Source organism: Podarcis erhardii (assembly GCF_964252035.2).
Source record: "Podarcis erhardii genome assembly, chromosome: 12".
NCBI lineage: Eukaryota > Metazoa > Chordata > Lepidosauria > Squamata > Lacertidae > Podarcis > Podarcis erhardii.
The window spans coordinates 31,715,483-31,733,575 of NC_138513.1; the positions used below are offsets into that span (position 1 = coordinate 31,715,483).

General features: G+C 46.6%; 1 protein-coding gene across 1 annotated transcript in view; it reads right to left on the reverse strand.

The window, feature by feature from the left end:
- Nucleotides 1-6,628, reverse strand: part of JAZF1 (JAZF zinc finger 1) — a 134,705-nt gene extending 128,077 nt beyond the window's left edge. The window contains exon 1 of the mRNA XM_081833915.1: nt 6,321-6,628. Within this exon, the coding sequence (XP_081690041.1) occupies nt 6,321-6,435 (115 nt within the window). The 5' untranslated portion in view covers nt 6,436-6,628. The remainder of the gene's footprint in view (nt 1-6,320) is intronic.
- Nucleotides 6,629-18,093: the final 11,465 nt, after the last annotated feature.

Genomic DNA, 18,093 nt, shown 5'->3' on the forward strand with positions numbered 1-18,093 from the left:
AGTACTCAAGCAGTTGCATGACAGCCCCACAGCGGGACATTTTGGACAGCACAAAACCATGTGGTTGGTTACCAGGGAGTTTTGGTGGCCCAAGGTGAGGGAGGACGTACGGGAATATGTCAGGGGTTGCGACAGGTGCCAGCGAGCGAAAGGAGAGAGGGTGGCGCCAGCGGGGCTATTACAACCCTTACCCACGCCCGAAAGGCCATGGGAGGCAGTATCCATAGATTTTATGACGGACCTGCCAAAATCCAAAGGCAAAACAGCTGTCATGGTGGTGGTAGATCAATTAACCAAGATGTGTCATTTTATAGCTTGTTCACATGCAGTCACAGCGGAGGAAACCGCCAAGTTGTTTGTAGAACATATTTTCAAGTTGCATGGCGCCCCCTTGAGGGTGGTCAGCGACAGAGGGAAACAATTTACTTCCAGGTTCTGGAGGAAACTTATGAGCTTACTGCACGTAGAACTCAATTTCTCAACTGCCCGGCACCCAGAAACCAATGGGCAAGCGGAAAGGGCAAATGGGGTTTTACAACAATACCTGAGGTGTTATGTAAAAGACAGAGAAAATGATTGGGTGGATAAGTTACCTCTAGCAGAATTTGCCTACAACAACGCAGAGAACGTGTCCACAGGGATGAGTCCCTTCCTGGCAAATTATGGGTGTCACCCCCGGGCATTCCCAGGAGAGGGAGGGGAGAGGTGGAGCGTGCCGGCGGCGGAATATTTTTTTGAAGAGATGGAGGCGATCCACCGTCAGCTTCAACTTAACTTAGAGAAAGCCAAGGAAGAATATAAGAAGCAAGCAGACAGAAATAGGAGGGAAGGTGAAACTATAAGGGTGGGGGACCGGGTGTGGTTGTCCACCCAAGGGCTACCGTTCAAGGGCGGGAGTAAGAAATTGAGGCCCAAAAGATTGGGACCCTTTGAGGTCATACAGCAGGTCAACCCAGTGGCATTCAAACTCAGGCTGCCCAGTCACATGAAATTACACCCAGTATTTCACAGGTCATTACTGTCGCCGTACCGAGAGGGACGCGAGTGGGGGGAGCGTGAGAGAGAGGCCACCCAAACGCCCGTGATAGAAGAGAGAGAGCGCGACATGAACGTGGCAGGAATCATTGATTCCAGGTGGAAGGGGAATCAGGTGGAATATCTGGTAGAATGGGAGGGGGAAGCAGAGTCGGAAAACACTTGGGTACCAGCAGAGGTAGTCAATGACGAGGTTTTAATAGAAACATTTCATCAGCGTTTCCCAAGAAAACCACAACCCGTGGCTCGATTTAGAAGGGAACACTTTGGGACCACCGATGAGGAAGGAGAGTTTGAAGGGTTCCCAGAGTCAGGGGTGGGTGAAGAAGCCGACTCCGACGAAGAAGAGGAAGACGGGGAGAGAGACGGTACGCCGTGGCTGGAAGTGTTAGAATCCTCGGACGACGAGGAGAGTTCCTTCAGGGGCTTTCCGCCCTCACCGCCAGTGGGAGAGGAGGCGGGAGGGGGTGAAGGGGGCCCTGGGGGGGAGGTGGATGTCAGGGAACTGCCATCGGAGAGACAGGTGGTGGACAGGCTACAGGAGAATAGGAGAGAATCTGCAGTAGAAGAGGGAACCAGCAGGGGGAGTGCAGGAGTCACAGAGGAGGGGAGGCTCTGGGATGCTTCCAGTGAGAGTAGTGGAGAGGTAACGGGACCCCCGTTGGGAACGCCCACCCTTCGCCGGAAACTGTCACGCAGAGAGTCTCGAAAGCGCATGTCTGTCAAAGAGCTTTTATGTTGGCGTAAATTCCGTAGACGCCCACTGTCAGTTTCTACCAGCGACTGACGGAGTCATGCTTTGGGGGCTCCGTTAGTGCATCGGTTTGGATGACCAGCCAAACCCCAGAGGGATCAAGCTTTTACGCACAAGCAGCTCACTATCCCATCAAACCCAGTAACACCTGCCCCCCAAAGGAACAACATTTTAAAAGGGAATAGGATGTCAATCAAATCAACCAAAGGCCTGTTTTAAAAGGAATGTTTTTGCTTGGTGCATAATGAAGGCACCAGGCAAACATCTCCGGGAAGAGCATTCCAGAGATGGGGAGCCACTGCAGAGAAGGCCCTTTCTCGTGTTGCCACCCTCCAGACCTCTTCGAGGCAGCACACGAAGAAGAGCCTCTGAAGATGATCTCAGAGTCTGGGTAGGTTCATATGGAAAGGCGGTCTTTGACGTATTGCGATCCTGAGCCGTTTAAGGCTTTGTGGGTCAAAACCAGCACTTTGAATTGGGCCCGGAAACTACTTGGTAGCCAGTGCAGTCAGACCAGGATTGGTGTAATATGCTCAAACCATCTTGCTCCGGTGAGCAACCTGGCCGCTGAATTCTGCACTTTTACAAGTGCCACATGATGTTTGTTCCACATTTGTAATGAGCCAATATTTTAGTGTTGCAACTCCTATACCCTGGAACTCCCTGCCCATTGACAGGCAGCAAGGGGCAGACTTTGGTCTTTCAAATTCAGTGGGCAACCTGTGTAAGGCCAAAATTTGGCACACACATCCAACTTCTGTTCTGCTCAATTCTCTGCGTCATAGTTGTGATGCCCTGCATGTAAATCACTTTCAGGTGCCTCGTGGGAAGTGATTCATAAAAAAAGATGTGACAGCATCACATTAGTTAGGCCTTAATATGAACTCCCTCTCAGTCTCATGTCTGATAGGCAAGGATGCACCAGAGCTAAGCTTACAATATTCTGAGAAGAACCTGATGCTGCAATCAGATGTTTGCTCCCCAAAATTATGATGCCAAGTTGCACTGAGCAAAGCCATAGTTTGCACAAGCATGAAGATTGATCATGAAAGATAACCTTTGACTTAATCCTGAGAAAAGCTTAAATCTACTTTTACTGCAGCCTAAGGTTGTAATTATGAGCAGTGGATGAATTCTACCATGATGAGAGGATGCCACGATAGAGTGGTCGTGTTTAATGAGAAGGAATTTAAAACAGAACCATCAAACTGAATTGGAGCTTTCAGCACCCTGTAATGCAGGCATTGGCAAACTCAGCCCTCCAGATGTTTTGGGACGACAACTCCCATCATCCCTGACCACTGGTCCTGTTAGCTAGGGAGGGTGGGAGCTGTAGTCCCAAAACATCTGGAGGGCTGAGTGTGCCTATGTCTGCTGTAATGTGTAAGAAGATGACTTCTCAAAAGTAAAACATGTTAGCAATGCAGGAGATGCAAGAGGTTGAAGTCAGAATAAAGTTAGCTTTTCCTTGCTGCTAATCTGGTAGGGGAAGCAAACATATATTCCGGCAAGGTCAACCCTAACTGATGGATGCTTGCATTCCTAACTCAACAATTCATTGCTAGATGAATTATGAATTCTCCAACTCAGGGTCATTGACATGTGGGAGGGACGCATCCTTTCTTTGATGGAATTTCTCACTTTGCTACAGTAAAGCAATCAGATTTTCTCTTAAGGGCCTATGACCTGAAAATAATTATAAGCCTACCCAAATGTATTCTGTTGATAATACAAGAAACATGAGTATTCACTGGGTATCACATGAATGGCACTGATTCAACTTGCTGGCCATTTTTGAGTCAAATTTTATTGTATAGTAAAACATATAACCTTACAATGGATCATAGACAGCCAGACAGATTCACAATACCAATACATCAGTATAACACATTAGATTATTGGCCACTCCTATGCTGCCCTGGGAATGCACACCAAATCACTGCATTAAAGGAGTAACATTTATGCACTGGAGTGGAAAAGGTTGAGAGAGTGAAAGAAAACCAGTGGAGGTGGCAAAAAGCAGCAGTAGAAATTTCAGGAGATGTGGGCTGGTACCAGTGTCTAGCAGCCCCCCTGCCAGGTCATAGGCCTTAACAAGTGTCAAATGGTGCTGATTCCTGATATCATGTGAATACCACCAACTCTGAAACAAAATGTAACATGTAATAACTACTAATAGCTGTGTTGGGAATGTTACACATTGCTGTAGGCCTTAAACTTACACTATTCCCAACTGCTTATAGAGGAAAATCTTCTGAAATCAATAGTGCTTCTCCATGATTGCATTCTGGCTTAGATAAATGCCTCTCCTGGCTTGCATTCTTCTCTTTCCAGTGTGCTTATGCTAGTGACACATTTAGAAAAGGTTGTTTTTTTTTAAAAAAAGCGGGCATGTACTTTTAAAAATCAAGAACGAATGGCTTCCTAAAGACTTTTCACTTCATCCTCCTCCTGCCCCATTCCAAGTTAGGACTTTCCAGGAGTCATAAAACAGAACAGCATGTTCACCTCTCCCATTACAGAACAGCATGATGTGCCACTTAGTTACATTTTTACTCAACCACCACAGTCCAGACAATCAAAATATGCACACAGTGAAAGGCAAGGGCTTTTAGGCTCACAGTTCCAGCTCTTTTACCACCAACACTTTTTCATTGCACTTGTGTCACTTTTTATTTTTTTAAAAAAATTAAATTGGTTTGCATACTCAGTCTGGATTAATGCATCTTCAGCACAAAGGCAATATCCTGAGCAGTCTGTTTTTACCCCACCTCAAATGAACTGTCAACTACTATCACCCTGTGCAGGCAAATAAGTTATAGGCAATAGTCATGATAGCCTGAGCACCTGCGTCTTTCACTTACATTCCTGCAAGGGTTATAAAAAAAACGCAACCTTCTTGCAGGGGTGCCAACTTGAAAGAAATATTGGGGGGACCAGGTGAGCTCCACCCCGCGTAATCTGTCACATGATGCAGCACATGCACACTATTTGAATGGCAATGCCCATCAACTTGGAGGGGCAACCCCCTCAAATATTTTATTGGTGGGGCCAAGGGGACCTCCGCCCCTAGGAGTTTTGGCTCTTATGCCTTCTTGCAAGAAAACGTACTTCCACATTCTTGTTTCATTCACCTGCTGCTGCCATTTACTCCTTGGCTCTCAATTGATCGCTCTCTGACACTCTGTGAGATTTCCTACTGATCATGTTTAAGCCGTGTGTGAAACGTGGCCTGGAAAACCAAAACAAAACGGAAAGGAAGCAAGCCCAGACCCCAAACGCCCTGCAAGGTAAGAGCATTTTGTTCTCCTATCATCCTCCTAGTCAGCGTCCCGTCCTTCCCTGATTCCTCCTGAAGCCAGCCTTGGCACAGGGAGAGCCGGCTGCCGCGGGACTTGTTGAAAGCACTTGTTCGACACTCCAGGCAGGGAGGGGAAACGAAATCCTACAGGTGACGGCGGCCCCGAATCCCTGGCCGCGCCGCCGCGCGCGATCTCCGGGAGAGGTCCTTGGCGGAGAGGCCCAGCTCGGCTCCCAGGGGAAGCAGCCGGGGGAAAGAGGCGAGGCTCCGCCCGGGCGACGGGGGCTCCTCCCCGCCCGGCGCCCCCTTGACGCGACCACGCCAGCCGGCAAGTCCCCCGGCGGAGACCTCGTCCCTTCCCCTGCGGCAGCCCCTTGACCTCCTGCACCAGCAACCCTTCCCCGCCGCCGCCGCCGCCGCCGCCGGGGCCCTGCACGCCCTGGCCGTCCCTCCGGCCTGCCTGCCTGCCTGCGTGACGCGCCGCCTCCGCCGCGAGGCGCCTCGGGTGCAGTGAGCGAGGCCGGCCCGGGGTTGGCCCGCCAGAGAGGCAGGGCGAGAAAGCCAGCCAGCGAGCGAGCGAGCGAGCGCCATCCTCCTCCTCGCCTCCACACCTAGCAACAGCGCTGACAGGACGCAGCCGCCGCCGCAGCGGGAGGAGGAGGAGGAGGAGGAGGAAGCGGAATGGCCGCCTCGCCGGCAGCGGCGGCAGCGGCGGCGGCTTCTCCCTCCCTCCCTCCCTCCTCCCCACACAGCCCTGACAGCCAGAGCCGGGGCGGAAGCAGCAGGCGGCGTGCTGGACTCGTCCTCCTCCTCCCCCTCCTCCTCCCTCCGGGTCTCTCGGCGCGCCGCGGCTGCCAAGGCAAACTCCGGCGCCTTTGCAACAGCCCCGGGGCTGCACGCGCCACGCCAGCCACCCGGCGGCCGAGTACCTCAGGCACCCAACTCGCCAAGCAGCCGCCGCACAACACACCCACCCTCGTGCCCGCCGCCCCTGCCCTCCCATTCATCCCCGGCGGCAGCCTCGCCCGCCAGTCCCCCAGACGCTTCACCCCGCACACCCCACGCCCCTCCCCGCTCGCCACTCCCGCCCACCCGCCGCTCTAGCCTGGTTGGGGGTCTCTCTGGCCGCCGCCGCCGCCGCCCCCCTCCCCCGCCCCACGCCCCACGCCCACGCGCCGGCCGGGGGTGGGTAGTTGGGGGGGGGAAAGCCCGACCCTCTCGCTCACCCACCGATATGGTTGTCCTCGATGTGCTCGATGAGCTCGGCCAGGGTTGGGAAGGGCAGCCCGCAGCCCCCGAAGCGGCAGGTATTGGAGAAGAAGGAGGCGGCGGCGATGCCTGTCATGGTGTTACATGGAGGTTTTCGCCCCTCTCCGCCCTGCGGTGCCTACTCTGCCCGGGCCGCCGCCGGCGGGAAAGGGAGAAACCGGACAGAGAGGAGAGGAGATGGGGAGAGAGAGAGAGAGAGAGAGAGAGAGGGAGGGAGGGAGGGAGGCTGGGGGTTGGGACGAGGAGGAGGTGGCGGCCGCGGCTGCAGCGTCGGGAGCGGCGGAGGGGAGGGACGGGCTGCTGGGTGGGGGGAGATGAGGCAGGCGCAGCTGGGAGGAGGGACCATTGCCGCACTGGAACAGCTGGGCAACCCCTGCCGTCGCCGCCTGACTCCGCAGCGGGAGCCAGAGACCCAGGCCACGCTCGGCGGAGGCGGGCAACCCACACGGCTCCTCGGCTCTGCCTGGGGAACGGGGGGGGGGGCGCTGCACAACAGTTGGGGGTGTGTCTTCTCCCCTCTCAACTTCGGAGGATCTACTACGGCAACTTCGGAACGCCCCACAGATACGGCGGCACCGGGGATTGGGGGGGGGGGGGGTGCGAGGGGGTGGGAGAAACCTCGAACCTGTCCTCTGAAAAATCTGAACCTCGATCGAGTTGGAGCCAAGCCTCGTTTACAGCTTATTGCTGGTGCCTCTTTTCCTAGGCCTGGGCAACCGGCATTTTAAAAAATATAAATAATGGAATATATGCAACTTGCAATGTATATGTGTGTACATGTATGAGCATAAGGGAATAGCGGTGCCAACTTGAATAAAAAATTGGGGGGGGCAGGTAAGCCTTGTCCCCCCACATAATCAGATCACATGATGTGGCATATGCACACCATTTGAATGGCAGTCTTCTCCCATCTCGACTTTAGAGGATCTGATTCTTCTATGGCATTGACTTTGTGGGGGTGGCCCCCTCAAATATTTTATGGGGGGGCATGAAGGGACCTCAACCCATCAGAGTTGGCTCCTACGTAAGGGAACATAAAGATGTAGCAAAGAGTCGTGCTGGATTAGATCAGAGGCCCATCTAGACCAGCATCTTGTAGCTTCTTGTGGCAAGGCATATGTCCATGGGAAGCCCACAAGCAGGACTTTCATCATCATCATCATCATCATCATCATCATCAGGCCCTTCATAGAATCATAGAGTTGTAGAGTTGGAAGGGACCCTGAGTATCATCTAGTCCAACCCCCTGCAATGCAAGAATATGCAGCTGTCCCGTACGGGGATCGAACCTTCAACCACGGCATTCTCAGCACCATGCTCTAACCAACTATCTGGGATTATCAGAAGGAAAGGGGCTTCTGAGCTAGGAGGCCTGCTTGAATCATAGCTTCATGTTACTTTACATCCACCTGTCTTCAAACAGTCTTCACTGGACCCTTTTGTCACTTCAGCAGTCCAGTGAGGGAGGTATGGCAACTTAGGGTGACTGGCCCAAGGCTAAACTTCATGGCCGAGTGGCAATTTGAGCCTAGTTCTCCCTAGGTCAAGTCACTGCCCCACAGCACATCTGTTGGATAATACAGTTTCCGCTATTCCTCATTTATCCCCTATTCCAGATGTCCCACTATGGTATAATCATCCAGACATTACTTCTCTGGTTTGTGCCTTACAACCCAGTTTTCCCCATGGACAAGCAGAAGTTTTGCCCTTGGAGATGCAGATAATCAACATTCTGTGAGCCATATAGACACCCAATATAACACTCTTGTTTCATTTTTGGAATGGTGCATTGGTACAAGCAAGATCTCTTGGCTCTGTTGGTATTGTTGCATGCCACTCCAATCTCTGAGCAGTGAGAGAATCCAGGGGTTCCAGGCGTTTACCCAGGGTTCCTTTTGAATGAGGCACAGCAGAGACTGTGGCAGATAAATGGTTGATTTACACATATATACAACCCGAGCCTACGATGGAGGGGTTCACAGCATTAACACCCCAATAGGGCCTTACTTCTCCCAGCCTTCTAGCTTGCTGCTTTGCTTCTAGCTTCTGGGCCATGTAACTTACCTCTCCACTCCTGCCTTTTGTCTTTTTAACTAACAGAAAGTTGAGGCAGGAAGCCGATCCATTTGCCCTCTGGCACAGAACCCTTTGTTTCTTTTATTGACCCAAACTTAGTGGGCCATTACCAGACTGGCTTGGCTATTCCAGCAATTGAATCTGTGCTAGATCCAGGAATTCGAAGGGGGCCTCAGGCATACAACCTCCCTCCCTCTCCTCCCCTAAAAAACCCCAAAACCCCACCTCATAACACTCTGTATGAGAATAAGTTTAGTCATGTCACTGCTACATCTTTGTCTTGTCCTGTGTCTTGCACTGCTTCAGCTGAGTTATCTCGAGTCACTGTTATAGTGCAATATTCCAGGTGACTTTCTTTCATAGTGTTATTTTGTCTTGCAAAGTATATAACAAGTGATATGGCTCTGGGGAGCTTCCAGATATTCTCTACTGCACCTGTTACAACCCATAATCTGGCAGCCACAGTTTGCAACCTGGCACTGAACACTTGCGCAAGCTCTGTGTACTTGCAGCACCTTATCCAGTGGGAAGCCTTCTAAATTCTTAAGACTACTTGGGCCTTTGTAACTGGAGATGCAAATGCACCCTGGGATACTTCCATATCCCATCATTCAGTGTAAAGTTGCCACCATTGTCTGCTTAGCCAGTGGCGTAGCGTGGGTTGTCAGCACCCGGGGCAAGGCAAGTAATTTGCGCCCCCTAACCCTGAGTGAGCCAGGTAGGGGCAGAGAGCTGCGAGTGCGAGCGCCCCCCCCAGATGTTGCGCCCGGTGCGGCCGGCCCCCCCTGCACCCCCCACGCTACGCCACTGTGCTTAGCCCAGGTTGTAGATGCTATAGAACATATACAGGAGTACTTCTTGCTTGGCTTTGGAACTTTGAACTTGCAGACCAGTGACATGCAACATGGTCTATATGGGATGGTGGTGATATGTATTCCAATTAAGAACATAAATAAGAGCCCTGTTGGATCCAGGCCCAATTCCTATCTAGTCCGGTATCCCCTTCTGATAGTGGCCTACCAAATCCCTGTGAGATGCCTGTAAGCAAGGCCTAAGTGCAAGCTGTGCTTTCCAGCAACTTGTAGTCATCAGCATACTGCCTGTGACAGTGGAGGCAGAACACCACCTTTGTGGCTAGTAACCAGTGATACGGATAAATCCTGTATGAATTCCTCTAAGTCTCCTTTAAAGCCATTCAGGTTAGTGGCCACCACTGCATCATGCAGATCCTCCAAGTGTCCCTATTTTCCATGGACGCCCAAGATTTGATCCCGGAATGTCCCACTTTTCCTTAGGAGGTCCCTATTTTCATTGGAGAAATGTTGGAAGGTATGGGATTATCCAACCCCTGAGCCATCTGAAGGCTCATCTGTATGGGGAAGCTTTGGTTTTTTTAGGTTTAACTTTTAAAAAAGTTTAATGTTTGATTATGTTTTTATATGTGTTGGAAGCTACCCAGAGTGGCTGGGGCAACCCAGTAAGATGTGTGGGGGTATAAATAGTAAAATGATCATTGTGGAATGGGACTGCCTGGATAGTTCAGTTGGTTAGAGTGTCGAAGTGGTAACACCAAGATTACAGGTTTGATCCCTACATGGGACAGCTGCATATTCCTGCATTGTTGGACTAGATGATCCTTAGAGTTCCACCCAACTCTATGATTCTATGAAAATGAAACTGTGAAGAAATACTTTGTTTTGTCTGCTCTGAATGTTCCCACATTTGGTTTCATTGGATGTCATTGAGTTCTTCTCTTATCATGAGAGACGGGCTCCCTACCCACTTTTCATATGCTTTTCCTAATGCTTTTCCTACACCATACATAATTTTATACATAATCTCCCTTATTATCTCATCATCTTGATGTTACACATGTAACTTGAAAAATTCTCCAATATCATGAAGTTTGTGGTACAGTTGAATTGACCCCCCCCCCCCCCGAGGCACAATCTATGACTTGTTAAGTTGCAATCCAAAACACATTTTCTGCAATTGCCCCTATATGCAGCATCATAAATTCTTTTATTCAGATGTATTTTAAGGATGCATCTTTTTGCACAGATTTCCCCTCATCCACAAGACTTCAACCTGTATCACTGGATTTCCGTTTTTAGCTCTGTTGCATAATTTTATGAATTCTACGGTTTTGTATATCTCTTAAAATGTTTTAAAATGTTCCGTCATTTGGAAATAAATTTTAATGATGAATAAAATCCATTACTGGGAGTAAGTCCCATTGAACTCATTGAGGTTTACTTCAGACACTCATGTACACTCATTACAGTGGTACCTTGGGTTACATATGCTTCAGGTTACATACACTTCAGGTTACAGACTCCGCTAACCCAGAAATAGTGCTTCAGGTTAAGAACTTTGCTTCAGGATGAGAACAGAAATCGTGCTCTGGTGGTGCGGTGGCAGCAGGAGGCCCCATTAGCTAAAGTGGTGCTTCAGGTTAAGAGCAGTTTCAGGTTAAGTAAGGACCTCCGGAACGAATTAAATACTTAACCCAAGGTACCACTGTATTGACAAAGTTAGTAGCAGCACCATTAGGACAGCCAGGTACAGAATAGCCCTGAACTGATCCCAAATGATAACTGTGACTACTGCCATTGCTGCTTTATTTATTTTTTAAAAAATTAATACTGCCCTTCACCAAATTTGGCTCCAGAGCAGTTTGCACAATGAACATCTAAAAGCAATAAACCCACATAGTCAGATAAATTAGCAGCTAGAACAAAGTCCATCAGCAAGATTTTAAATAACTGAAATGTATAAACCTGAGAGTATGTAAAGTTTCTTTCTCTGGCATCCTAAATAAAAGCAGTGAGGTTAACCTCCCTAGGGCTGAAAAAGCTCTCTGTAGCTGTCAAGTACCTGCTTCACCCCCAATAAGGAGAAGACAGAGAGGCTTAAGCCCATTATTATTATTATTATTATTATTATTATTATTATTATTATTTTACTGTGCCCATCTGATTGGTTTGCCCCAGCCACTTTGGGCGGTTTCTAGCATATACAAAAACATAATAAAATATTACACATTAAAGATGATCAGATGATCAGAGAAAGGGGAAGGATGGTATGGGCTAAGGCACTGCTTTGGGTCCATGGTCTCAAAGCATTTAGGAATAGTCAGTTGCTAGTATGCTGAGACTCGGAATTGGGCAGGAGGTCAGCTGTGTTCTTTTAACACTATTGTTTGAATAGGCTTTGCCACTCAAAATCATGGCAGCTGTATTCTGTGCCAACTCAAATGTCAAAAGGCAGCTCTACTTTACAGTAATCCATTTGAGAGGTGGCAAGGGCATGGATAACTGTGACCAGTTTTCCCTGCCCTTGTGGATGTCTCTGCCCAGGAGAAGCTGCAGCTGGTGCGCCAGCCCACCAAGGCTACTTTATCCCAACAAAGTAGAATTCAGGCAAATCTTCAAGGTATAGAAATGATCCTTCCAGGAGAATGCAGTATCTTCCAAACCAAGATGAAAGTCCTCTCACTGGAGCCAAAAATCATCTACTGCACCTTTCAATGGCCGCTACAATTATGTGTGCTCACTTGCAAGGTCTCATCACTTTTAAATAAGAAGTACATACCATGTTTTCTTGAGTTACCCCAAAATTTGTTCTATCCCTGATAGGGACTCAAGGTGGCTTCCAGCTAAAATAGAAACAAATAGAAACATAGCTGGGGAAAGCAATAATTAAAGCAATCATTAAAAAACAATTAGCTATCAATATTATATACATATAGGTGATTAACAATTGGCTTTCGGGTGCACAGAAGCCATGAGAGGAAATGGCCAGATAGAATCTGGTTATTCTTCTAGATACAAGATGGCGCAGTCTCTTCCAGAACATTCTTCAAAGTGCCCCAATACACATAATTGTGAGTTAATACATCCTGCAGGTAGCCACTCACCAATCCTTTAAACTAGCATTGGTGCTGAAGGCAATGAACTTAGATTATTAACTGTTGGTGAAAACATTATGGCTGCCACATGGCCATTTGAGGTCATTCTACACGGATGCTATTAGGTAGTTTTTGTAGTGGTGTGTGTATGATCCAGGCAATCTCATACCTTCCAACATTTCTCTGAGGAAAATAGGGATGTCCTATTCAACAACAACAACAACAACAACAACATTTTACTATTTATAACCCGCCCATCTGACTGGGTTGCCCCAACCACTCTAGGTAGCTTCCAACATATATAAAAAAACAACAAAACATCAAACATTAAACTTCCCTATACAGGGCTGCATTTAATGTCTTCTAAAGGTTGTATAGTTACTTATCTCTTTGGCTTGGGGGTCACATAACTCCACCCCCTTCAACATTTCTTTTATTAAAATAAGGATGTCCTAGAATACCTTCCAACATTTCTCCGATGAAAATTGGGACATCCTAAGGAAAAGCGGGACATTCTGGGGTCAAACCAGAAACCGGGACAGTTTCTGTAAATCCCAGGACTGCCCCTGGAAAATAGGGACACTTGGATGGTCTGCAATCTAAAGCTGAGGAAGATTGAAGTTAACATTTGGTTTGTGGGGTGAGAGGTGAGCTGTATTTTCGGTTTACAGGCCTCAGTCTTCATATGATGAGCTATTCATGTGCGATGACTCATCATGTGGGTGGAACAAGCTTCTCTACACCACTAGAGGTGATCTTTCTGGGTCTGTTTGCAGTGGCATGGAGAAAATCGTCTGATTTGCATATAACAATTTCCTGAGGGGTAGCTGTGTTAGTCTGTCACAGCAAAAGCAACAAAAAGTCTTTTAGCACTTGAAAGACTTCCTCACAGGGACTTTATTTCAGAAAGGCCGATTCGGCTCTGATATTTTGTCTCCACAATTGCCACAGTAGCTTTCATACATCTCTTGTTTTTTCAGTCATGTATATTCATTGCTATTCTGCTGCTTGCAATTCACACCTTTGGGCAAAGCTTGATTAAATGTATCTGGCTGTGTTTTTTACTTCTCCCCCTCAATCACTTCTTCCTCGCCCTCCACTTCCCTTTTCCGTTCTGAGCAAGCAAGCAGGTATTTCTGTATCTGCGTGTGCATAATTTTTATTAAAGAACAAAAACACAGACACACACCAGGAAAGGCACAAGAGTAAACTAATAACCTTAGTTACCATGTTTCACAAAAAGGGGCCTTCCACTTTTGTGGGGAAACAATATATATATTCATTTGTTTCTGTTGTTGTTGATGTTGTTGTTTTTAAATAATAGAGAGGTAATAACTTATTGCTATTTAGCTATATTGATCTGCAATTTGATATGGCCAGATTGGGTTGGATATCAGTATCAAAATAATAATAATAATAATAATAATAATAATAATAATAATAATAATGCCCTGTAGACCCCATGTACCTTTTATTAGCCAAACCTTACATTGACCCATCCCCAAACTCACAAAATACCAAAATTATGATACAGAGGTCTTGCACAAACTTCCATGGGCTAGCACCCATTCCATCAGATGCAACCTGATCACACATTATTCAGTAGGCTTTGGTCCATGAAAACTTATTCTGTAATAAAATGTGTAAAGTTTTGTAGATGCCACAGCAATTTTTGTTATGTTTGCTATTCTGGATGATGACCTACATGTCAGCCATAATACATGCATTGGTCCTGTGTGGTCTGTGAATCTTCCACCCCGTTCTGCTTTTAAGTTAATTCTTTAGAACCTTGCTAGCTTCAGTTGGGATGCTATCATGCATGATGACATTAGTAATGTGCATTACTTAAGTTTTTCATTGCCAATAATGCATTGCACATCTATTTACCAAAATTCAAATTCAAATCTCCATGGTTTGATGAGCTGTACCCAAGGTTTCTAAAGGAGTTTATAGATGTAGTCTCAGAGCCTCCTTCTATAATATTTGAGAATTCTTGGAGAACAGGTGAAGTACCTGCAGACTGGAGGTGGGCAAATGGGGGGAAAGAAGACCCAGGTAACTACCAACTGGTCAGCTTAATGATGATACCAGGAAATAGATGCAATGATTACTAAGACCTAGCATGCGTTTCTCAAAAACAAGTAATGCCAGATGAAGGATTTGATCTCCTTCCGCAGGGCCTGTAAGACAGAGCTATTCCGCCTGCCCTTCAGTTTGAATTAGCCTGATCCTCTATTGCCTTTTCCCTTTCCTCTTCTATGAAGAAACCCTTTCTGGAACCCCACATTTAAATTCTTTCCTGGTCTCCTTGCTGGCCCTAGTAGGACCAACTTGGCCAGTTAGCTCTGGTGATCATTTGATGTCTACTGACTGGGTCCCCCCCCCCAATGACCCCTGAATTTTTGAATTTTATTGATATTGATGCTGTATTTTATGTTGTATTTTATGCTGTTTTATGCTGTTTTTAAGTAGCATTTTTTTAAAAAAATAATATTTATTAAGATTTTCAGAAATACGGAAAGAAAAGATTAAAGTACATTCAAAGCCTTATTTTCATACACCCACTTTCCGGGACTCCCTCTTTCCCCCACCCCTGCCATATTCCCCTATCATATTATTGGCTCTACAAGCTCTCGGTTCTAATTAAAACTTAGTTTGTTTAAACCCTTAATCGAATTTAAATTTAAATTTGTACAATCCTCATCAATACCCTTACTAACAAAACAAAATTTTTTTTCCCCAGGGCCCACCCCCTTTCCATTCCACAATTTCCCTTTTTTTTTTGTAATGGTAAATACACCCCACACAATCAAAATATAAGAAAATAAGAAATAAAAAGTATAGTAAGTAAAAGAAGCCCAATTCAGAAAATAGTTGACAAGCCTTTGGATTCTATTTCTCCCCCCCCCTCCCGTCCCCGGTTTATTTTTCCCCTGACCACCAATCCATGTTATCTGCCTGGAATTTTTAAAGTCCATAAATCACATTTTTCCCCCAACTCCTTGCTGGCTTTTTCTTTTTATAATTATTTTTATAATTATTTTTAAACCATTTAGCATCAAATCAATAATAACGCTCCCCCTATTGTTCTTTCCAAATTGTAGTCCAGTTTCCTCTTGTTCCGCTGCAAAAACGTTCTAGTTCAGAAATTTAGTAAGTCTGCAGGGGTTATTATTGTTCAGGAACAAAAACTTGCGTTCAGTCCCTTCCTTTCTTCAATAGAAAATTCTATTGTCTCCTTTAGCTGAACACCCTGTGGACACAATATTGTTTCCGTTTTGCAGCTTTCCCAGAAGATAACCCGTCCTGTAAAATTCCGATGGTATTTTTCCACTTACGACCTTCTTTGTAATGTCCCGAAGCTCCTCTAGGAGGATTGTTGTAACTTTGTTTTCTCTAGTCCAAAAGTCCGATTGTTATCCATGTTTTCGCCATTTTGTATCCAAATTTTAACAGGTTGTAACAAATTGTAACAAAATTTAACCAGCAAAGTCCTCGTATTAAAGTCCTCTTTGAATTTCCGACTTTGACAGCTACTTTGACAGCTGTCAAAATCTCCTTCGCTCACCAGGCTCTCTCCTCAATCACCCCGGTTCCCAAACCAATGGGTTACGTTCTCCTTCTCCTTCAATTCTTCCTCCAGCACAATTCTTGTAATTTCCCATCGTGGAATTCTTAATTTTTATCAGCAATACAATTCTTTTTGGACCTTGGTTTCCCAGTCCTTGTTTTGGAAGGTTTACAGTAGGGAGGGGGACTGACTTCCTTTTTAGATCCCCCCCGCTCGTATCCAATCCGAAAAAAATTTCTTATTTTTCCTTTTAAACCCGGTTTCCAAATTACTCACGGGTTGTTGTTAAAAGTCCGAATTCTCAATGGAAGAAGTCAGCGCTCTCCGCCGGATGGCATGCGGCTTCGCTCGGCAGGGATAGCAGAGGACTCAAAGCACCACGCTTCTCCCCGGCACCCGATCCGTAGCCTTTAAAAAGGCTGCTTCACGAGTCGGGAGGGCGCTAGCGGTGCCAGCCGAGTCTCCATGTCCACGGCCTCCGTGGCCGTGGTTTTTAAGGGTCCCCGCATCGCCGGTGCGGTAGGACCCAGCCCCTGCCGAGCCGGCTCCCTCCGGAGCTCGGAGGGAGTCCGCCATTCGGCGATGGCGCCAACCCGGAAGTCTTTAAGTAGCATTTTAATCAATGTTTTATATTTGCTGTTAGCCGCCCTGAGCCCAGTTTTTAAACCAGGAAGGGCGGGGTATAAATAAAATTTTATTACTATTATTATTATTATTATTGAGTTACAAGCTTGGTGGATCAGGGGAATTATGTGGATATAGTGTATCCTGATTTCAGTAAGGCTTTTGGCAACGCTCCCCCCCCCCATGATACTCTTGTGGAAATGCTGGTAAAATGTGGGCTGGATGATGCTAGGACTCAAACCAATGGATTCAAATTACAAGAAAGGAGATTCTGACTATGCATCAGGAAGAATTTTATGAGGGAGCGTCTCCACCCCCATTGTTCTGCCCGGACACTGAGGTCCAGTGCTGAGGGCCTTCTGGCGGTTCCCTTACTGTGAGAAGCCAAGTTGTAGAGAACCAAGCAGAGGGCCTTCTCAGTAGTGGCACCCGCCCTGTGGAACGCCCTCCCACCAGATGTCAAAGAGAAAAACAACTACCAGACTTTTTGAAGACATCTGAAGGCAGCGCTGTTTAGGGAAGCTTTTAATGTTTAATAGGTTATTGTATTTTAATATTCTGTTGGAAGCCACCCAGAGTGGCTGGGGAAACCCAGTCAGATGGGCGGGGTATAAATAAATAAATAAATAAATAAATAAATTATTATTATTATTATTATTATTATTATTATTATTATTATTACACTCGGAGCTGTTTGACAGTGTAATGGACTCCCTCAGGAGGAGGTGGACTCTCCTTCCTCAGAAGTTTTTAAGCAGATGTTGGATGGCCATTTGTTAGGGCTGCCATATATCTGGAAATTGGGCTTGAAAATGGCGTCTGGGTGGATTTTCGCTGATAAAAAAAGCTCAACAACTATGTCTGGATTTTCACTTTTGGGAATATGGGAACCCTACATTTGTCATGGATGCTTTGGTTTGGATTACTGCATCGCAGGGGGTTGACCATCCGTATCCCTTCCAACTCTCCAGTTCTGTGGTTCTATGAAATCTGCACCTGCCTGCATTTCATAGGCCTATATCTCACAGATGAGATGGTAAATTTGCATTTGCATGGTACCACTTGAGACTGCAGACTCACATGACTGAATACTCTTCCATGCTCAGAAAAACAAACAAACCACACACTGCACGGAGAAACTAGAAATCAGAGAGAATAGGTCTAGGTTGTCCTTTTCCCAGACATGCATATCATCTATGTGCAGGAATGTGGTTTTGCTGGCAATTTTGGTGGTTTTCCATGGAAAAGGGTTTCAGCAGTTATAATGTCCAGAAACAGATTTACCACCTCATATGATGTTAATGAAAACTAGGCCATTCACTGATTGCACGAGCGTTGGCTCTTCAATTGAATGAGTTCACTCAAGACTTATTTCACAGGAAATGCTGTACTTATAGCAAGTTTACAACTTATTCTGCACAAGAGAGCCTTTCAGCTCAAAGGGTTATTCTCTGTTCATTATGTGATGAACTGCCTTTTAGTGTCTAGTCAATCTTGGCTGACAGGAAATGCAGGATCAAATCACAGACACAAAGCTAATAAAACCGAAGAAA